The sequence below is a fragment of the Budorcas taxicolor genome, chromosome 23 (genome assembly GCF_023091745.1).
Source record: "Budorcas taxicolor isolate Tak-1 chromosome 23, Takin1.1, whole genome shotgun sequence".
Classification (NCBI taxonomy): Eukaryota; Metazoa; Chordata; class Mammalia; order Artiodactyla; family Bovidae; genus Budorcas; species Budorcas taxicolor.
This window is the reverse complement of record NC_068932.1, coordinates 890,783-908,875: the sequence shown is the minus strand read 5'-3', so window position 1 is coordinate 908,875 and position 18,093 is coordinate 890,783. Positions and strand designations below refer to the sequence as shown.

Genomic DNA, 18,093 nt, shown 5'->3' with positions numbered 1-18,093 from the left:
GTGATCTGCTTTTTTAATAACACTGTCTAGGTTTGTCAGCTCTCCTTCCAAGGAGCAAGCATCTTTTAATTTCATGGCTGCATTCACCAGCCACAGTGATTTTGGAGCCCAAGAAAACGGTTACTGTTTCCACATTTTCCCCATCATTTGCCATGAAGTGATGGAACTGGATGCCATGATCTTCGTTTCTTGAATGTTGAGTTTTAAGTCAGCTTTTATATGGGGAGAAATACTTTAATATGGGGAGAAGTTACATATTACAGAAATACTTTCTGTATTTCAGAAAGTACCAACTTCCAGCCATAAAGTAAGTCATTCATGGGGATATAATGTACACAGCATGGTGACTATAATAATAATATATCCATTGGATATTTGATGCATTTCATAATTAAAACTTGCTGAGCAGCACCACAGCAGGAGCAGTGGCTAGGAGGCACTGGAACGACTTTGAGACAGACCACGTCCAGCAGCCAAGGAGAAGCCCCAGCAAGATGGTAGGAGGGACAAAATCAGTCTAGAATCAAATCCCATACCACCAAAGACACTCAGAGGGCTCAAACAAACTTTGTGCACACCAGGACCCAGAGACCCCACAAAGACTGAGTCAGAACTGTGTTTGAGTATCTCCTGAGGAGTGGACTGCTGCAAAGGCAGGGGCTCTGCATGCAGTAGACCTGGGTATGGCATAAACCCTCTGGGAGGAGGTCGCCATTAATCTACCATAGAGCCATGAGAACTTACACAGGACTGGAAAACAGATTCTTAGAGGGCACAAATAAAACCTTGTGCACACCAGGTTCCAGGAGAGAGGAGCAGTCACCCCACAAGAGACTGACCCAGACTTGCCTGTGAGGGTCCAGTAGTCTCTGGCAGAGGCATGGGTCAGCTGAGGCCTGCTGCAGGGTACGGGACACTGAGTGCCTGCATGGGACCTTCACCTCCACCATAGTTTGGCCTAAGGTCAAACAATAGGGAGGGAACAAAGCCCTGCCCATCAATAGAAAATTGGATTAAAGATTTGCTGAGCATAGCCCCACCCATCAGAACAACACCCAGTTTCCCCCTCAATCAGTCTCTCCCATCAGGAAACTTCCATAAGCCTCTTATCCTTCTCCATCAGAGGGCAGACACACTGAAAACCATGCACGGAAAACTAACCAGGCTGATCACATGGACCACAGCCTTGTCTAACTCAATGAAATTATGAGCCATGCTGTGTAGGGCCACCCAATATGGACGGTCATGGTATAGAGTTCTGACAAAACGTGGTCCACTGAAGAAAGGAATGGCAAGCCACTTCAGTACTCCTGCCTTGAGAACCCCATGAACAGTATGAAAAGGCAAAAAGATAAGTCACAGAAAGATGAATTCCCCAAGTCAGTTCAGTTCAGTTCAGTCGCTCAGTCGTGTCTGACTCTTTGCGACCCCATGAATCACAGCACGCCAGGCCTCCCTGTTCATCACCATCTCCCGGAATTCACTCAGACTCACGTCCATTAAGTCCGTGATGCCATCCAGCCATCTCATCCTCAGTCATCCCCTTCTCCTGTCCCCAATCCCTCCCAGCATCAGAGTTTTTTCCAATGAGTCAACTCCTCTCATGAGGTGGCCAAAGTACTGGAGTTTTAGCTTTAGCATCGTTCCTTCCAAAGAAATCCCAGGGTTGATCTCCTTCAGAATGGACTGGTTAGATCTCCTTGCAGTCCAAGGGACTCCCAAGAGTCTTCTCCAACACCACAGTTCAAAAGCATCAATTCTTCGGCGCTCAGTCTTCTTCACAGTCCAACTCTCACATCCATACATGACCACTGGAAAAACCATAGCCTTGACTAGACGGACCTTAGTCGGCAAAGTAATGTCTCTGCTTTTGAATATGCTATCTAGGTTGCTCATAACTTTTCTTCCAAGGAGTAAGCGTCTTTTAATTTCATGGCTGCAGTCACCATCTGCAGTGATTCTGGAGCCCAGAAAAATAAAGTCTGACACCGTATCCACTGTTTCCCCATCTATTTCCCATGAAGTGATGGGACCAGATGCCATGATCTTCGTTTTCTGAATGTTGAGCTTTAAACCAACTTTTTCGCTCTCCTCTTTCACTTTCAAGAGGCTTTTTAGCTCTTCACTTTCTGCCATAAGGGTGGTGTCATCTGCATATATGAGGTTATTGATATTTCTCCCAGCAATCTTGATTCCAGCTTGTGTTTCTTCCAGTCCAGCGTTTCTCATGATGTACTCTGCATAGAAGTTAAATAAGCAGGGTGACAATATACAGCCTTGATGTACTCCTTTTCCCATTTGGAACCAGTCTGTTGTTCCATGTCCAGTTCTAACTGTTGCTTCCTGACCTGCATAGATTTCTCAAGAGGCAGGTCAGGTGGTCTGGTATAGATACCAAGGGGATATTTCATGCAAAGATGGGCTCGATAAAGGAAGAAATGGTATGGACCTAACAGAAGCAGAAGATATTAAGAAGAGGTAGCAAGAATACACAGAAGAACTGTACAAAAAAGATCTTCACGACCCAGATAGTCATGATGATGTGATTACTAATCTAGAACCAGACATCTTGGAATGTGAAGTCAAGTGGGCCTTAGAAAGCATAACTACGAACAAAGCTAGTGGAGGTGATGGAATTCCAATTGAGCTGTTTCAAATTCTGAAAGATGATGCTGTGAAAGTGCTGCATTCAATGTGCCAGCAAATTTGGAAAACTCAGCAGTGGCCACGAGACTGGAAAAGGTCAGTTTTCATTCCAATTCCAAAGAAAGGCAACGGCAAAGAATGCTCAAACTACCCCACAATTGCACTCATCTCACATGCTAGTAAAGTAATGCTCAAAATTCTCCAAGCCAGGCGGTGCCCGATATGCTACTGGAGATCAGTGGAGAAATAACTCCAGAAAGAATGAAGGGATGGAAACAAAGCAAAAATAGCACCCAGTTGTGGATGTGACTGGTGATGGATGTAAAGTCCGATGCTATAAATGCAATATTGCATAGGAACCTGAAATGCTAGGTCCATGAATCAAGGCAAATTGGAAGTGGTCAAACAAGAGATGGCAAGAGTGAACATTGACATTTCAGGAATTAGCGAACTAAAATGGACTGGAATGGGTGAATTTAACTCAAATGAACATTATGTCTATCCTGTGGGCAAAAATCCCATAGAAGAAATGGAGTAGGTATCATAGTCAACAAAAGAGTCCAAAATGCAGTACTTGGATGCAATCTCAAAAACAACAGATTTCTGTACGTTTCCAAGGCAAACCATTCAATATCACAGTAATCCAAGTCTATGCCCCTACCAGTAATGCTGAAGAAGCTTAAGTTGAACGGTTCTTTGAAGACCTACAAGACCTTCTAGAACTAAAACCCAGAAAAGATGTCATTTTCATTAAGGGGACTGGAATGCAAAAGTAGGAAGTCAAGAAACACCTGGAGTAACAGGCAAATTTGGCCTTGGAGTACAGAATAAAGCAGGGCAAAGGCTAATAGAGTTTTGCCAGAGAATGAACTGGTCATAGCAAACACCCCCTTCCAACAACACAAGAGAAGACTCTACACATGGACATCACCAGATGGTCAATACAGAAATCAGATTGATTCTATTCTTTGCAGCCAAAGATCGAGAAGCTTTATACAGTCAGCAAAAACAAGACTGGGAGCTGACCATGGCTCAGATCATGAACTCCTTATTGCCAAATTCAGACTTAAATTGAAGAAAGTAGGGAAAACCACTAGACCATTCAGGTATGACTTAAATCCATTACAATTATACAGTGGAAGTGATAAATAGATTCAAGGGATTAGATCTGATAGACAAGAGTGCCTGAAGAATTATGGATGGAGGTTTGTGATATTGTACAGGAGGTGGTGATCAAAACCATCCCCAAGAAAAAGGCAAAAAAGGTTGTCTGTGGAGGCCTTACAAATAGCTGAAAATAGTGAAAAAAAAGACAAAGCAAAAGGAAAAGGAGAAAAGGAAAGATATACCCATCTGAATGCAGAGTTACAAAGAATAGCAAGGAGAGATAAGAAAGCCTTCCTCAGTGATCAATGCAAAGAAATAAGAGGAAAACAATAGAATAGGAAAGACTAGAGATCTCTTCAAGAAAATTAGAGATTCCATGGGAACATTTCATGCAAAGATGGGCACAATAAAGGACAGAAACAGTATGGACCTAACAGAAGCAGAAGATATTAAGAAAGGGTGGCAAGAATAACTGTACCAAAAAGATCTTCATGATCCAGATAACCATGATGGGGTGATCACTCACCTAGAGCCAGGAATGCAAAGTCAAGTGGGCCTTAGGAAGCATCACTATGAATAAAGCTAGTGGAGATGATGGAATCCAGTTGAGCTATTTCAAATCCTGAAAGATGATGCTGTGATAGTGCTGCACTCAATATGTCAGCAAATTTGGAAAACTCAGCAGTGGCCACAAGACTGGAAAATGTCAGTTTTCATTCCAATCTCAAAGAAAAGGCAATGCCAAAGAATGCTCAAACTACCGCACAGTTGCACTCATCTCACAAGCTAGTAAAGTAATGCTCAAAATTCTCCAAGCCAGGCTTCAACAGTACATGAACTGTGAACTTCCAGATGTTCAAGCTGAATTTAGAAAAGGCAAAGGAACGAGATCAAATTGCCAAGATCCACTGGATCGTCGAAAAACCAAAAGAGTTCCAGAGAAACATCTACTTCTGCTTTATTGACTATGCCAAAGACTTTGACTGTGTGAATTGGAACAAACTGTGGAAAATTCTTAAAAGAGATGGGAATACCAGAGCACCTGACGTGCCTCTTGAGAAAACTGTATGCAGGTCAAGAAGTAACAGAACCAGACATGGAACAACACACTGGTTCCAAATAGGGAAAGGAGTATGTCAAGGCTGTATATTGTCATCCTGCTTATTTAACCAATATGCAGAGTACATCATGAAAAACACTAGGCTCAATGAAGCACAAGGTGGAATCAAGATTGCCAGGAGAAATATCAATAACCTCAGATATGCAGATAATACCACCCTTATGGCAGAAAACAAAGAACTAAAGAGCCTCTTGGTGAAAGTGAAAGAGAAGAGTGAAGAAGTTGGCTTGTAACTCAACATTCAGAAAATTAAGATCATGGCATCCAGTCCCGTCACTTCATGGCAAATAGATGGGGTAACAGTGGAAACAGTGACAGACTTTATTTTGGGGGCTTCAAAATCACTGCAGATTGTGACTGCAGCCATGCAATTAAAAAATGCTTGTTCTTTGGAAGAAAAGTTATGACCAACCTAGACAGCATATTAAAAAGCACAGATATTACTTTGCCAAAAAAAGTCCATCTAGTCAAAGTTGTTTTTTCCAGTAGTCATGTATGGATGTGAGAGCTGGACTATAAAGAAAGCTGAGTGCTGAACTGCTGCATTGAACTGTGGTGTTGGAGAAGACTCTTGAGAGTCCCTTGGACTGCAAAAAGATCAAACCAGTCCATCCTAAAGGAAATCGGGCCTGAATATTCATTGGAAGGACTGATACTGAAACTCCAATACTTTGGCCACCTGATGTGAAGAACTGACTCATTGGAAAAGACCCTGACTCTGGCAAAGATTGAAGGCAGGAGAAGGGGACAACAGAGGATGAAATGGTTGGATGGCATCACTGACTCAACGGACATGAGTAAACTCTGGGAGTTGGTGACAGACAGGGAGGCCTGGCGTGCTGTAGTTCAAGGGGGTCGCAAAGAGTCAGAGACAACTGCACGACTGAACTGAACTGAACTGAACCTGATCTAATACTTCTTCCTGATAAAAAACCATGGACCATTAATGACATATGACTTGATTTTCTGGGGCCCCATGTGAGCTGGTCGGAGATTAGAGCATGCTGTTGATTGCACTATGGCCTCCTGGCATGTCTTTCTGTAGAGTCCTCCCTCACTGACTCAGGATTTAGCAATCATCTCTTGGACCCGAAACTACTGTTAAGAGAAAATGGCTGGACTTGCCTGACTGGACTAGCTCACCACCCATCCTCACTAGGCCCCACTCAGCCAACCTGCCAGCTGATTATAGGTGCCCAAGTCCAGCCAAGATTAGCAGAACCACTCAATTAACTTGCAGATCCATACATATAATAAAAGATGGTTAGTTGTTTATGCCACTTACATTTTGAGGTGTTTGCAGCAATAACTGCTGACAGGGTAGCCAGGCTACTGCAACTTAGACTGTCTTCTCTGCCTCTGGCATAACCTAGATGGGTTCAGTTCAGTTCAGTTCAGTTCAGTCGCTCAGTCAGCCTCTGTCTGACTCTTTGTGTCTGACTCTTTGCAACCCCTTGGACTGCAGCACACCACGCTTCTCTGTCTATCACCAACTCCCAGAGCTTGCTCAAACTACAATGGGTTAGAGTCAACCATACTAGAGTGAAAAACGGAAGTTAAGATGGATGAGAACTTAAAGTTGTATTATAGCCTCTAAACAAATTTACAACAACAAAGATACTCTTGGAACTGGATCCAAGCTCTATAATCTGTAAGTTAAGCCTATATATTTAACTTAAATTCATATTCTTCAAAATGTGTGAGGTGATACTCTTTCATTCTCCCATAGACTAACATGTCCACATGGTTCTTCCACAATTCATCACTTTTTTCTGCCCACCCCAAGGCAGTTTGTCAAATTATATTAACTTAAATAACAATTTTAACTAACTTCTCTTAAAAACACACAGATCTGACTATTTCAGAGTATCTAAGCCAATGATACCATGTTATTTATGCCTAAAGCACTTCTAGAATGTTGTTAGATGGCAAGTACAACATAATTATCAAGCATATATAGGATGTTTTCTTCACTTGGCAAATTAGTCAACATTCACATGCAAATAATAGAAAATGAATGTCTATGATTTGATTACAGAATTCTTAAGATCTGTTGCGAAAGGAAGGTTTAATGGCCTGACAGAATGGCCATTACCTTGAACCCTTGTTGATTCTATTTTCTCACACTGTAAACCATTTTCTTTCCCAGAACTCTTCTAGCTTTCAAATGGCTCTATTTCTTGGATAAAGTTCCACTATACACTCTACCTTACACAAAAACATTTTGAAAACCTTGCTATTCAGTGTGATCCATGAATCAGGAATATCACAAACCCCATCCAAACATGCTGAATCAGAATCTGCATTTTTTAAAAAATCTCCAGGTGATTACTTTTCACTCTTAATTATACTACTATTATTTTCATTTATTATTTCATTTCAGGCTCTATTTAGTTCTTATACTTAGCCATAACTTGGAGACCATGGCAGTGGATTTCCCTATTGTTTTCAGTGGTTAGGCAGGCAGTCTTTTTTTTTCCTTCTTCCTTAAAGAGCCTGTCTTAAAAAGACTATAGGTTTCAATTGGGTGTGTCCACTTACATATGGTTTGCAGGCCCTCTATATCTATGGATTTGAAACCCATGAATATGGACTGCTGACTGTACTAGCCATTTTATATGAGGGGCTTGACCTGTGGATTTGGTATCTGTGGGGGCTTCTGAAACCAATCCCAAAGATACTGAAGGAGTGTACTTCACACAGCACTGCTTCTCCCTACAGTGCACAGCAGCAGGCATCAGTAATACCACACAACCTTTGAGAGCTTTGACTCCCAATTTCTGTGAAGTGTTCACCCTCTTACATGCCATCAGAACTGATTCCCCTTCTCCATCTTTGCTGGATATTGATAAATATGCATCATAGCCCCAGTAACATTTTCCCCACATTTACATGTTTTTCTTCTATCAGACAGTGTATATCTTGAGGCCAAGTACTAGATCCCTTATTCAGCTTTTTAGAATCTCCAAAGCCAAATACAGTGCATGATACAGGGTAGATAGATGTCAGATTGTGCTCTCTTTAATTAATGAATGAAAGACTAAGTGACTCATGAAATTTCAAATGCATGCAAAAATATCTTACCTATATCTGAAGTTTTAAATTATAGTATATATTTTCACAGTTAAGTCAGTATTTTTCTCTTATAGTCTATTCCTCCTACTAGGCTGATTCCAAAGATAGAAAAAAATATTAATACAAAATAGTCTACATACTTTTTCATTTCCAATGCATACGCTTCTATTAATATTTTGTCTTAACTATCTTTGACTCCCCAATGATTCCTATAGTTTTTGGTATATAACATGTACTCAAATATCTGTTGAATAAGTAAGTTATTTTCAAATTACCAGGAATCTGTGAGCATATCACAATTACTGAAAAAAGCTCCAATGCAAAACATTTTAATAAATGGTCAAATATACAGTTATTAGAATTACCTAAATATCACTTATATAAAAACTGGTATATCACATTAGATGACACTATAAAAACACAAATCACACATTGACAACAACCCCTGCAGTCCAAGAATACCCCCCTCATCAATAGTACAAATTACACTTTTTAAAAAAGACATTGTTTAGACATTTAAACCAAAGTAACTTTGACTAGACTAAATACATTCATTCATCAAGTACAATAAATTTAGCATAGTCACTAACAACACAATTTTAGGTGCAATTTCACATGCTTTCATAAATCTTCCAGTTCAGTTCCCACAGTAAAGTGTCTTTGTGCACGCCATTTTCATTTATATATAGGTGTATCATACATCATACTTAAGACTATTTTACTTCATAATTAAATGTGTTAATGTATATTGTAAGTGAATACCAGGCCAAAATTTAACCCCAGTGATGACAAATTTCAACAATTAAAAAAAAAAAGCAATTCTTTACAGTATATTCTAATTTGTTTAATTGCATGGGTACTATTTCTTCTTACTAAATACTATCAAAATAAGTAATAAGAATTTAAATATTAAATCCAAAAACATGGAGATTCCAACCTTCCTAAAATATTAATAAGCATTTTAGTAATATGACCATTTAAGTCAAAAAGTAATTTCATATTCATTGCCAAATTAAAATACCTATGATTTGAAGACAGAGGTCTAAAATACTTGCAGTAAACTGAAAAGTACAATTTTTTAAACGTGCAGTAATTTGCTTGTGAATTTGTAATGGAATGTTTTTCACAGTAATACTATGTTAAAATACTACTCTAAATGATCAGTCTAAGTACACGTACCTTTACCAGCAAGAAAAATTAAGGCCTTTTAATGCTATCAATAATTACAGCTGAACTCAAATGTCAAATAGAGGGTACAATGCGGCAATCTATTATTTTTAACCTCTAACATATTGTTAGTTGCTTCATCTCAACTCAATTACTTATCTTCCCATGAAGTTGAATGTTAGTTAACTATTACCTTTAAATAAGCATTTCTCCATATCTCTATTTTCATTTAGCCCTGAACCCAGTCAATCTAGACAGAATGTTGCAAGTATTAGGGCTTTGTCTGATTGGATCACAACTATATATTCAGGGGTTAAAAATGTTTGTCCCATTTATATTTCTGAATGAACTAAGATGCCTGGCCTCCATAGACAACATTACATATTTTCCCAAAGCACTGGCAGATAATTGCTACTTCTTCACTTGACCAAAGTGACTTTTTTTTTAAAATATAAGTGTAGGCTATGAAGATATTACAGGATGTAAGGAAGGATAACCAAGGCTACAAATATATCAAATCAAGGTTAAAGGCACTGGATAAGGAAGATTATTACAAAGCACTGTAAACAATTTTTAAAGCAAATCAAATTTTACAGTATCAAATGCCAAACTACTAAGAGCAGATGGTACTAAAATGATGACAATGCTTTAAAATAGTGGACAAAATTTCTGTAATTTCACAAATAAAATTCTTTCATTGTTCTACCATTTTTTTTCATCCTACATGTTCTTTAATATTCCAAATCCTAGAAACAAAAGTGTTTTCAGTTGCATGAAATGAGAAAACTGCAACTGAAATACCTCTGAAAAGTAATTTTATCTTAAGTTACATTATAAATTTGATATATAATACATATATATATGGTACAGAGATATGAAGATCGTCTTGGAAATCATAAAACAGTAAATTATACTCAATTAAAATTTTAAAAAAATCTTATTCAGTTGAACACAATCTGAAGCCCCACAATAGCAAATTGTAGTGTAAAGAGGCACAGAAAGTACAATTTCCAGACACAGTAAACAAATAATGAATACAGAGTTGAAAATACCACATGCTCCAGTTTAGAGTCATTTAATACACACATTTTCACAACTGTTTCTTGAAAAACTATTTAGATAAAATATTTAGCATTTATCATCAATTTTAAATTTATCTGAATCTATGTAACTTTAATCCATATTAAAATACTGATTACTGTAAATACTTTATTATAAAACTATTATACAATTTAAATTTTTATTAGAGAAATGTATTATTCACTATCCATAATTAAAGTCTTTTTCATGAGTGTATTTCATAAGAAATACACAAAAATCATTATTTATGATTTCTAGGGAGAAGAAACTATGGTAATCCTATTAACCCAAACTATATCCTTATTATTATTTCTTAAAGATTTAAATGTTTAAATATGCTTGGTGACTAGTGATCTTTCATCCCCACAGTGGTAAATTTCAGCATAATGTTAAATGACTGGACTAGACAATAAAATAGTCACATGTAGATAAACAAAAACCAATACTTGTTCTCTTACATGTAAGCTTACTTATACAATAACACCAAATGAATAACAGTGATTAAAAAAAAAATGTAAACAGAATAAAAGGTGAATCCCTTCCCTGAAGAACAAAAGATAAAAGTATTTCTCATTTTATAAAAACAAAACATTATCTATCAAAAAGGTAAGACACTGATTTTACAAATCTATCATTTCTAAATATGGATAAAGAAAATCTGGAACAACAGATTCACATTTTACTGAGCTAAAATGCACAAAAAATATGATAATACTTAAATTTATTAATTCATTGTAATAGGTTGATACTATCCCATACTAAAAAGTATCTTGTTAAGATTCAAAATAGTGTTTAATTATCTGAGCTTAAGATTTACTGAATTACTATCCAAGTAACAACAACAACAAAAGTCCACACTGTAGGACAAAAAAAGCAAAACAAAATTTCTATTCACTATGACTTGAATTTCATCCCCACAAAAAAAGCTACAGCAATACCCATTTAGGCAATAGGCAAGCATACGAAGTCCTTATGGAAAATACCTACACTGACCCTAAATAAAAAATGTAAAATAATCAAATTTTGCTATAATAAATGCATGTGAATTTTAAAGGTATACAAGCTTAATAAATTTACTAAGCATAGAATTAATTTCATACTTCTCTTTGTGCTCAGATGATTACAAAAATACATTCAGAGAGAGGGCTGGGAAGGTGAGATAAAACTGTGATACTTTCCTTCACACTAAAAAAGGGTATTTTAATTCTGAGGGGGAAAGAAAGGGAAGAGTCTAACAGTTCACAACTCTAAAACAACTTCCAAGAATATGACAAGACTGTTAATTACTTAAGACATTTTGCTGGTAAATCAAAGTTCAATGAAAACAAACATTTAACATTTTTGCAAATTTAATTTCAAAGTTTTAAATGTTTCTGAAAATAACGTGTTTTTTTTTTTTTTAAGGTGGTGAATGTGAAACAGAGATAATACTTACAGATCTACTTTTTCCAAGAAAATTAGCACTGCCCCTTTCATGAAATTAAATTATAATCTCTCTCTTGAATATGATATAAAACTGTTTTGAGTAAGAATGAAACAGAAGCATGAATTTAGATATGCACCAAGCTCTGTATGATGTACTAATTTACACACGGTATTTTTGACAACTGAATGTTGTCCTTCACTGCTTATTAGAATTTTGAAAAACGCTTTTTAGCAACATACAGTCATACCACTGCTTAACTGAACGGGCACATATAAATACATGAATTATAAAAGAAAAACCTCAAAATGAGTTATTTAAAGGGGAAACAAAAAGAGCTTCAATCATCCATCTTTTTGAAGCTACAGAGTAAAAGGCAAGGTACTTTATGGTTTATAAATACTTGTCACAATGTAGTAAATACATATTCCAATTTTCTCATAAATTAAACATTTAAAAAAAAATATTTTGTTCCTGGCAAATATCTTCTCTTTTCCCTAACCCTGGCAAGACTAATAAGTGCCCTTAATTTTAAGACTTTTGTTGTTGTTGTTTTTATCCATTTCAATGATCTTTTTCATGAAGTATGTATATAAGTGAAAATGAAAGGAAAAAATCTGCTTTTGGAATGCAATAATTCTAAATCATTTTACTAAGAAGCACCTTTTGATATGCTGGTTTGAACTTTTAATACAAAACCTAAAGAATAACTTTTTTCTGTAGAATTCTCTCCAGTTTTAATAACTTCATACATAGCAATACTAAGGATATCAGCCTATGCTTTCTACATTTTTTTAAGTGTTTTAATAATGTAATGAGTTATAGATATGGCTCACCATGGCCAGGTAGACAGAGGTTTCATGATAAATGGCTACAGAAAACAAACTAGACTCATTATGATTGAATAATAGTTTGCATTTTGCTTGAGCCAACAGACATTTAAGCCACGTACCACCACATTCCCTGCATAACATTCCTAAGTTTCTTTACTCTTTAGTTTTTTAATGAACAAATAATTAGTTTTCCTGAGTAAGATTATAAAAAAGTTAACTCTTCTACCAAAAGTATAAAGACAAAATGTAGACTCACAATACAAATTTTTTACACAGCATTACAAGTGCAGAGTTATTAACTGCTGCTCTTTGTTATGATTGCCCCACCCCTTTAAAAGACTGCAGCAAAAGATTCAATTGTCTAATATGCTCTGCAGTACAGTAATTAAATGCTTCAGCCCATAAACATATCCCTCATCTACTGTGTTGCTAGGGAACACATGAGCAAAGTCTATCATTCTCACTTCTACTTCTGCAGTCTCTTGACAACCAGTGGGAAGATGGTAGAAAACTTTTTCCAGTTGGGAAAGTACATTTCCGTTTAAACGCTCTTGTGACATGCTTTTCCACCCATTGTCTTGCTCTATATTTTCAACTTTCAATGAAGTCTGACTGTGATGCTTTTTTGAATACATTTTTCTGTGACAAGCATACATTTTGGACAAGCTTTTACCCACTGAAGCTTCTATTTTTCCATTTGCTGTATAATTTAACACATGAAAGTTATTATTGTACTCCAGTACATCTGTGTCTGAGAGCTGACCTTTGGACAAAAACTTTTCTGCCAAAGTCCTGTCATTCAATTTTGTAGTAGTTGGCTGAGATGAACCTTCATAAACAAACAGTAATGAACTTGCATAAAAGTTAAGCTGCTTCTGGCTTTCAAACCACTGGAGAATTTTCTCAATCTTCTGAATACTGGCAGCAATAGCATCTCTTCTTAAGCAGAATCCATTATGAAAAAAATGGGAGACTCCTATAAGAAGGAAAATACTAGGATTATAATGAAATTATGTAATAACCATCACTTGGGAAGTAATTTCATCTTAGATACAATTATTAAACTTTCTCCCATCAGCCCCTGCAATTAAGTAAACAGATAAGAATTCCAGTTAAACACAGAATCTTAGAGCTCAACTTAATTTCTGGTGAAGATGTTCTTCTTAGAAAACATACAAATGACACTTAAGTAAAGCAAAATACATTATTTAGACAAGAAATTTACTACAGGTAGACTACTAGTTTAGTGCCATCTATATATATTCTCTTAAGGAACAGGATTCCAAGATTTGCTTCATTTGCTACTATGAAGAATTTTATAGTAAGACTATCTATATGTTTGTTAGAATCATGAACTAATCTAGAACCTAGAGTCAAAGCATAATCATTTTCAATTATGTCAACAGCCCATTACCAAAATACCAAATCATAGCTGTACTTAATTTTTTATGCTCTCAACAATACTAATTAAACCAGCCTTTTCACAAAAGGTGAGTTCACTTTGGAGACTAGCAGTAGGACCAAGTTAAGTATGTTATTCAATATTGAGACTTAATGTTTTAACCTATCATATTAGGCCTCTTAAAATTATTTAAATAATGCATATTTTATCATATTTGGGAATTCATGGAATTTGATTTTTGCTGTTCCCCTACTTTGGTATAAAAACTGCTAAAAATATATATTCATATTGGCCTGAGAAATATTTTAGTATAGAGCCAATCTAAATGTTATCTTGCTATTGGTTAAGTTTACTAAGGCAAATATCAACTGTTAAGAGTACATCGTAGACGAGTATTTTGTAAGCATAAACATTTTTTCAACTATTTACACTACTCAACTTCTTCCTCATCCTGGGTACAGTTAGTAATAAACTTTAACAGAACATTATATATGGAAGTCTTTTATCATTGCTTTTATAATATCTTGGCCATACACATTTTAGAAGTATATATGTTAAGACAGTATTGAGAATTAAATCACTACACCAAAGAAGAATTAAAACTGAAATCACTTTAGAATTATTCTGATTAATTCTATAATAATAAAAAGCACTGAAGTATGGTTTTTCAATCCTTACCATCCTTTAGAGTTTCTTTTGTTAAGCTTCTTCCATAGTGCTGGTTTTTTGTCTCATAGCTATCAGAATGAACATGATAAACCTGTCAGAAAAAAATACTGAATATTAAAAATGAATACTCCTTAATCCTGGGGGTTTTATCCCAGCAATGAAAGGATGGCTAAAGATGAGAAGATCTACTCACATAACGCATTCTAACGGATTTAAGATGAAAAAAGAGAGTCATAGTGTCATATCAATGATGCTGAAAAGGCATTTAGCATATTTATATCCACTACTGATGAAAACTCTCTAAAAAGATAGTTAAGTATTTCCAATATGAAAAAATTATCCATTTCAATCCATCAAAAGTTAGTCTCAAGTTTAAAAATGAAATAAGGAAGTATCTGTCTTAAAATAGAAGAAACTTCCACAAAAACTACTCTACTACAATACCTTTTATCATTATTATTACCTAATATTGTTCCAGAGCTTCTAGCAAATCCAAATAGATTACAAAGAAATAAGAGGCATAATTTGAAAAGGAGGAAAAAAATATTACCCTTTGTACATAATGGTTATATAATTGGAAAAATCAATTTAAAAAGTTAACACAAACAATAAAAACCTGAAATGGTGACAGTACAAATTAGTAAATAGAAAATAACCTTTCATATATACAGACAACTGACTAGAAAATGTAAGACTCCATTTATAAATCAAGTTAAGAAATAAAACAAAGGAATAAACAGAAGGCATGAACCTTATGTGCAAAGTACTTGTAAGATAAAATGTAAAAGAGATTATATGGAAAAGTGAAAGTGTTAATCGGTCATTTATGTCTCACTCTTTGAGACCCCCATGGACTGTGGCCTACCAGGCTCCTTTGTACCTCCTACCAGGCAAGGATACTGAAGTGGGTTGGACAGGGAGGCCTGGTGTGCTGCAGCCCATAGGGTCTCAAAGAGTCGGACACAACTAAGCAACTAAATTAAAACTAACCATAGTAGATTGATTACTAAGATCAAGAAAATAAACACACGCACCACTTCATACAGTTAACTAATTTTTAGTGTGTATATAAGATCTACTCTCAGCCAATTTCAAGAAAATTGTATTATTAACTGGTGACACTGCTGGTAAAGAACCTACCTGCAAATGCAGGAGACATAAGAGACGCAGCTACAATCTCTGGGTCAGAAAGATCCCCTGGAGGAGGAGATGGCAACCTACTCCAATATTTTTGCCTGGAGAATCCCATGGACAGAGGAGCCTGGCAGGCTACAGTCCACAGGGTCGCAAAGAGTTGGACAAAACTGAAGCGACTTAGCACACTTGTAGCCACTATGCTATACGTTAGCTTATAAGAATTTATCTTATAACTGAAAGTTAAAATGCCTTCCTACCTAAAGATGGCAGAATCCTTAAATAACTGGTAACCAGGGAAGGCATTTCCAACTAAACCTCAATCTACCACATACAATATGCTTTTTAAAATGTTGATAGTGTTTTTGCCATTCAAATATCAAAAGACAAACAGAAAAAAAAAAAAAGGTATTTGAAATGTATCTGATGAACAAAGAGCATGTTTACTCATGGGAAAATGAAGAATGGAATCTGAAGAGTTCACTAAAATCAGGTCTCAAACATACCAGGAAAACTGACTATCCCAAAACTGTGGCAAACAAAAGTATCTCAAGTTCAGTTCAGTTCAGTCGCTCAGTCATGTCCGACTCTTTGAGACCCCATGAATCCCAGCACGCCAGAACTCCCTTTCTATCACCAACTCCCAGGAGTTCACTCAGATTCACGTTCATCGAGGCAGTGATGCCATCCAGCCATCTCATCCTCTGTCGTCCCCTTCTCCTCCTGCCCCCAATCCCCCTCAGCATCAAAGTCTTTTCCAATCAGTCAACTCTTCACATGAGGTGGCCAAAGTATTGGAGTTTCAGCTTTAGCATCATTCCTTCCAAAGAAATCCCACGGCTGATCATCTTCAGAATGGACTGGTTGGATCTCCTTGCAGTCCAAGGGACTCTCAAGAGTCTTCTCCAACACCGCAGTTCAAAAGCAGCAATTCTTCAGCACTCAGCTTTCTTCACAGTAAAATGCTCACATCCATACATGACTACTGGAAAACCATAGCCTTGACTAGATGGACCTTAGTCGGCAAAGTAATGTCTCTGCTTTTGAATATGCTATCTAGGTTGCTCATAACTTTTCTTCCAAGGAGCAAGTGTCTTTTAATTTCATGGCTGCAGTCACCATCTGCAGTGATTCTGGAGCCCAAAAAAATAAAGTCTGACACTGTTTCCACTGTTCCCCATCTATTTCCCATGAAGTGATGGGACCGGATGCCATGATCTTCGTTTTCTGAATGTTGAGCTTTAGGCCAACTTTTTCACTCTCCACTTTCACTTTCATCAAGAGGCTTTTTTAGTTCCTCTTCACTTTCTGCCATAAGGGTGGTGTCATCTGCATATCTGAGGTTATTGATATTTTTCCCGGCAATCTTGATTCCAGCTTCTGTTTCTTCCAGCCCAGCGTTTCTCATGATGCACTCTGCATATAAGATAAATAAGCAAGGTGACAATATACAGCCTTAACGTACTCCTTTTCCTATTTGGAACCAGTCTGTTGTTCCATGTCCAGTTCTAACTGTTGCTTCCTAACCTGCATACAGATTTCTCAAGAGGCAGGTCAGGTGGTCTGGTATTCCCATCTCTTTCAGAATATTCCACAGTTTATTGTGATCCACACAGTCAAAGGCTTTGGCATAGTCAATAAAGCAGAAGTAGATGTTTCTCTGGAACTCCCTTGCTTTTTCCATGATCCACCAGATGTTGGCAATTTGATCTCTGGTTCCTCTGCCTTTTCTAAAACCAGCTTGAACATCAGGAAGTTCATGGTTCACATATTGCTGAAGCCTGGCTTGGAGAATTTTGAGCATTACTTTACTAACATGTGAGATGAGTGCAACTGTGCGGTAGCTTGAGCATTCTTTGGCATTGCCTTTCTTTGTGATTGGAATAAAAACTGACCTTTTCCAGTCTTGTGGCCACTGCTGAGCAAATTTGCTGGCACACTGAGTGCAGCACTTTCACAGCATCATCTTTCAGGATTTAAAATAGCTCACTGGAATTCCATCACCTCCACTAGCTTCGTTCGTAGTGATGCTTCCTAAGGCCCACTTGACTTCACATTCCAGGATGTCTGGCTCTAGATGAGTGATCACACCATCGTCATTAGCTGGGTCATGAAGATCTTTTTTGTACAGTTCTTCTGTGTATTCTTGACACCTCTTCTTAATATCTTCTGCTTCTGTTAGGTCCATACCATTTCTGTCCTTTATCGAGCCCATCTTTGCATGAAATGTTCCCTTGGTATCTCTAATTTTCTTGAAGAGATCGCTAATCTTTCCCATTCTGTTCTTTTCCTCTATTTCTTTGCACTGATCGCTGAAGAAGGATTTCTTACCTCTTCTTGCTATTCTTTGGAACTCTGCATTCAGATGCTTATATCTTTCCTTTTCTCCTTTGCTTTTTGCTTCTCTTCTTTTCACAGCTATTTGTAAGCCCTTCCC

The 18,093-nt window shown here is 36.8% G+C and overlaps 1 protein-coding gene across 1 annotated transcript in view; it reads right to left on the bottom strand.

The window, feature by feature from the left end:
* Positions 1–12,804: 12,804 nt before the first annotated feature.
* Positions 12,805–18,093, bottom strand: part of IPMK (inositol polyphosphate multikinase) — a 50,273-nt gene continuing 44,984 nt past the window's right edge. Inside the window, exons 5-6 of the mRNA XM_052661180.1 lie at positions 14,532–14,613; positions 12,805–13,427 (exon numbers count right to left, since the gene is read on the bottom strand). Of these exons, the coding sequence (XP_052517140.1) occupies positions 12,805–13,427; positions 14,532–14,613 (705 nt within the window). The remainder of the gene's footprint in view (positions 13,428–14,531; positions 14,614–18,093) is intronic.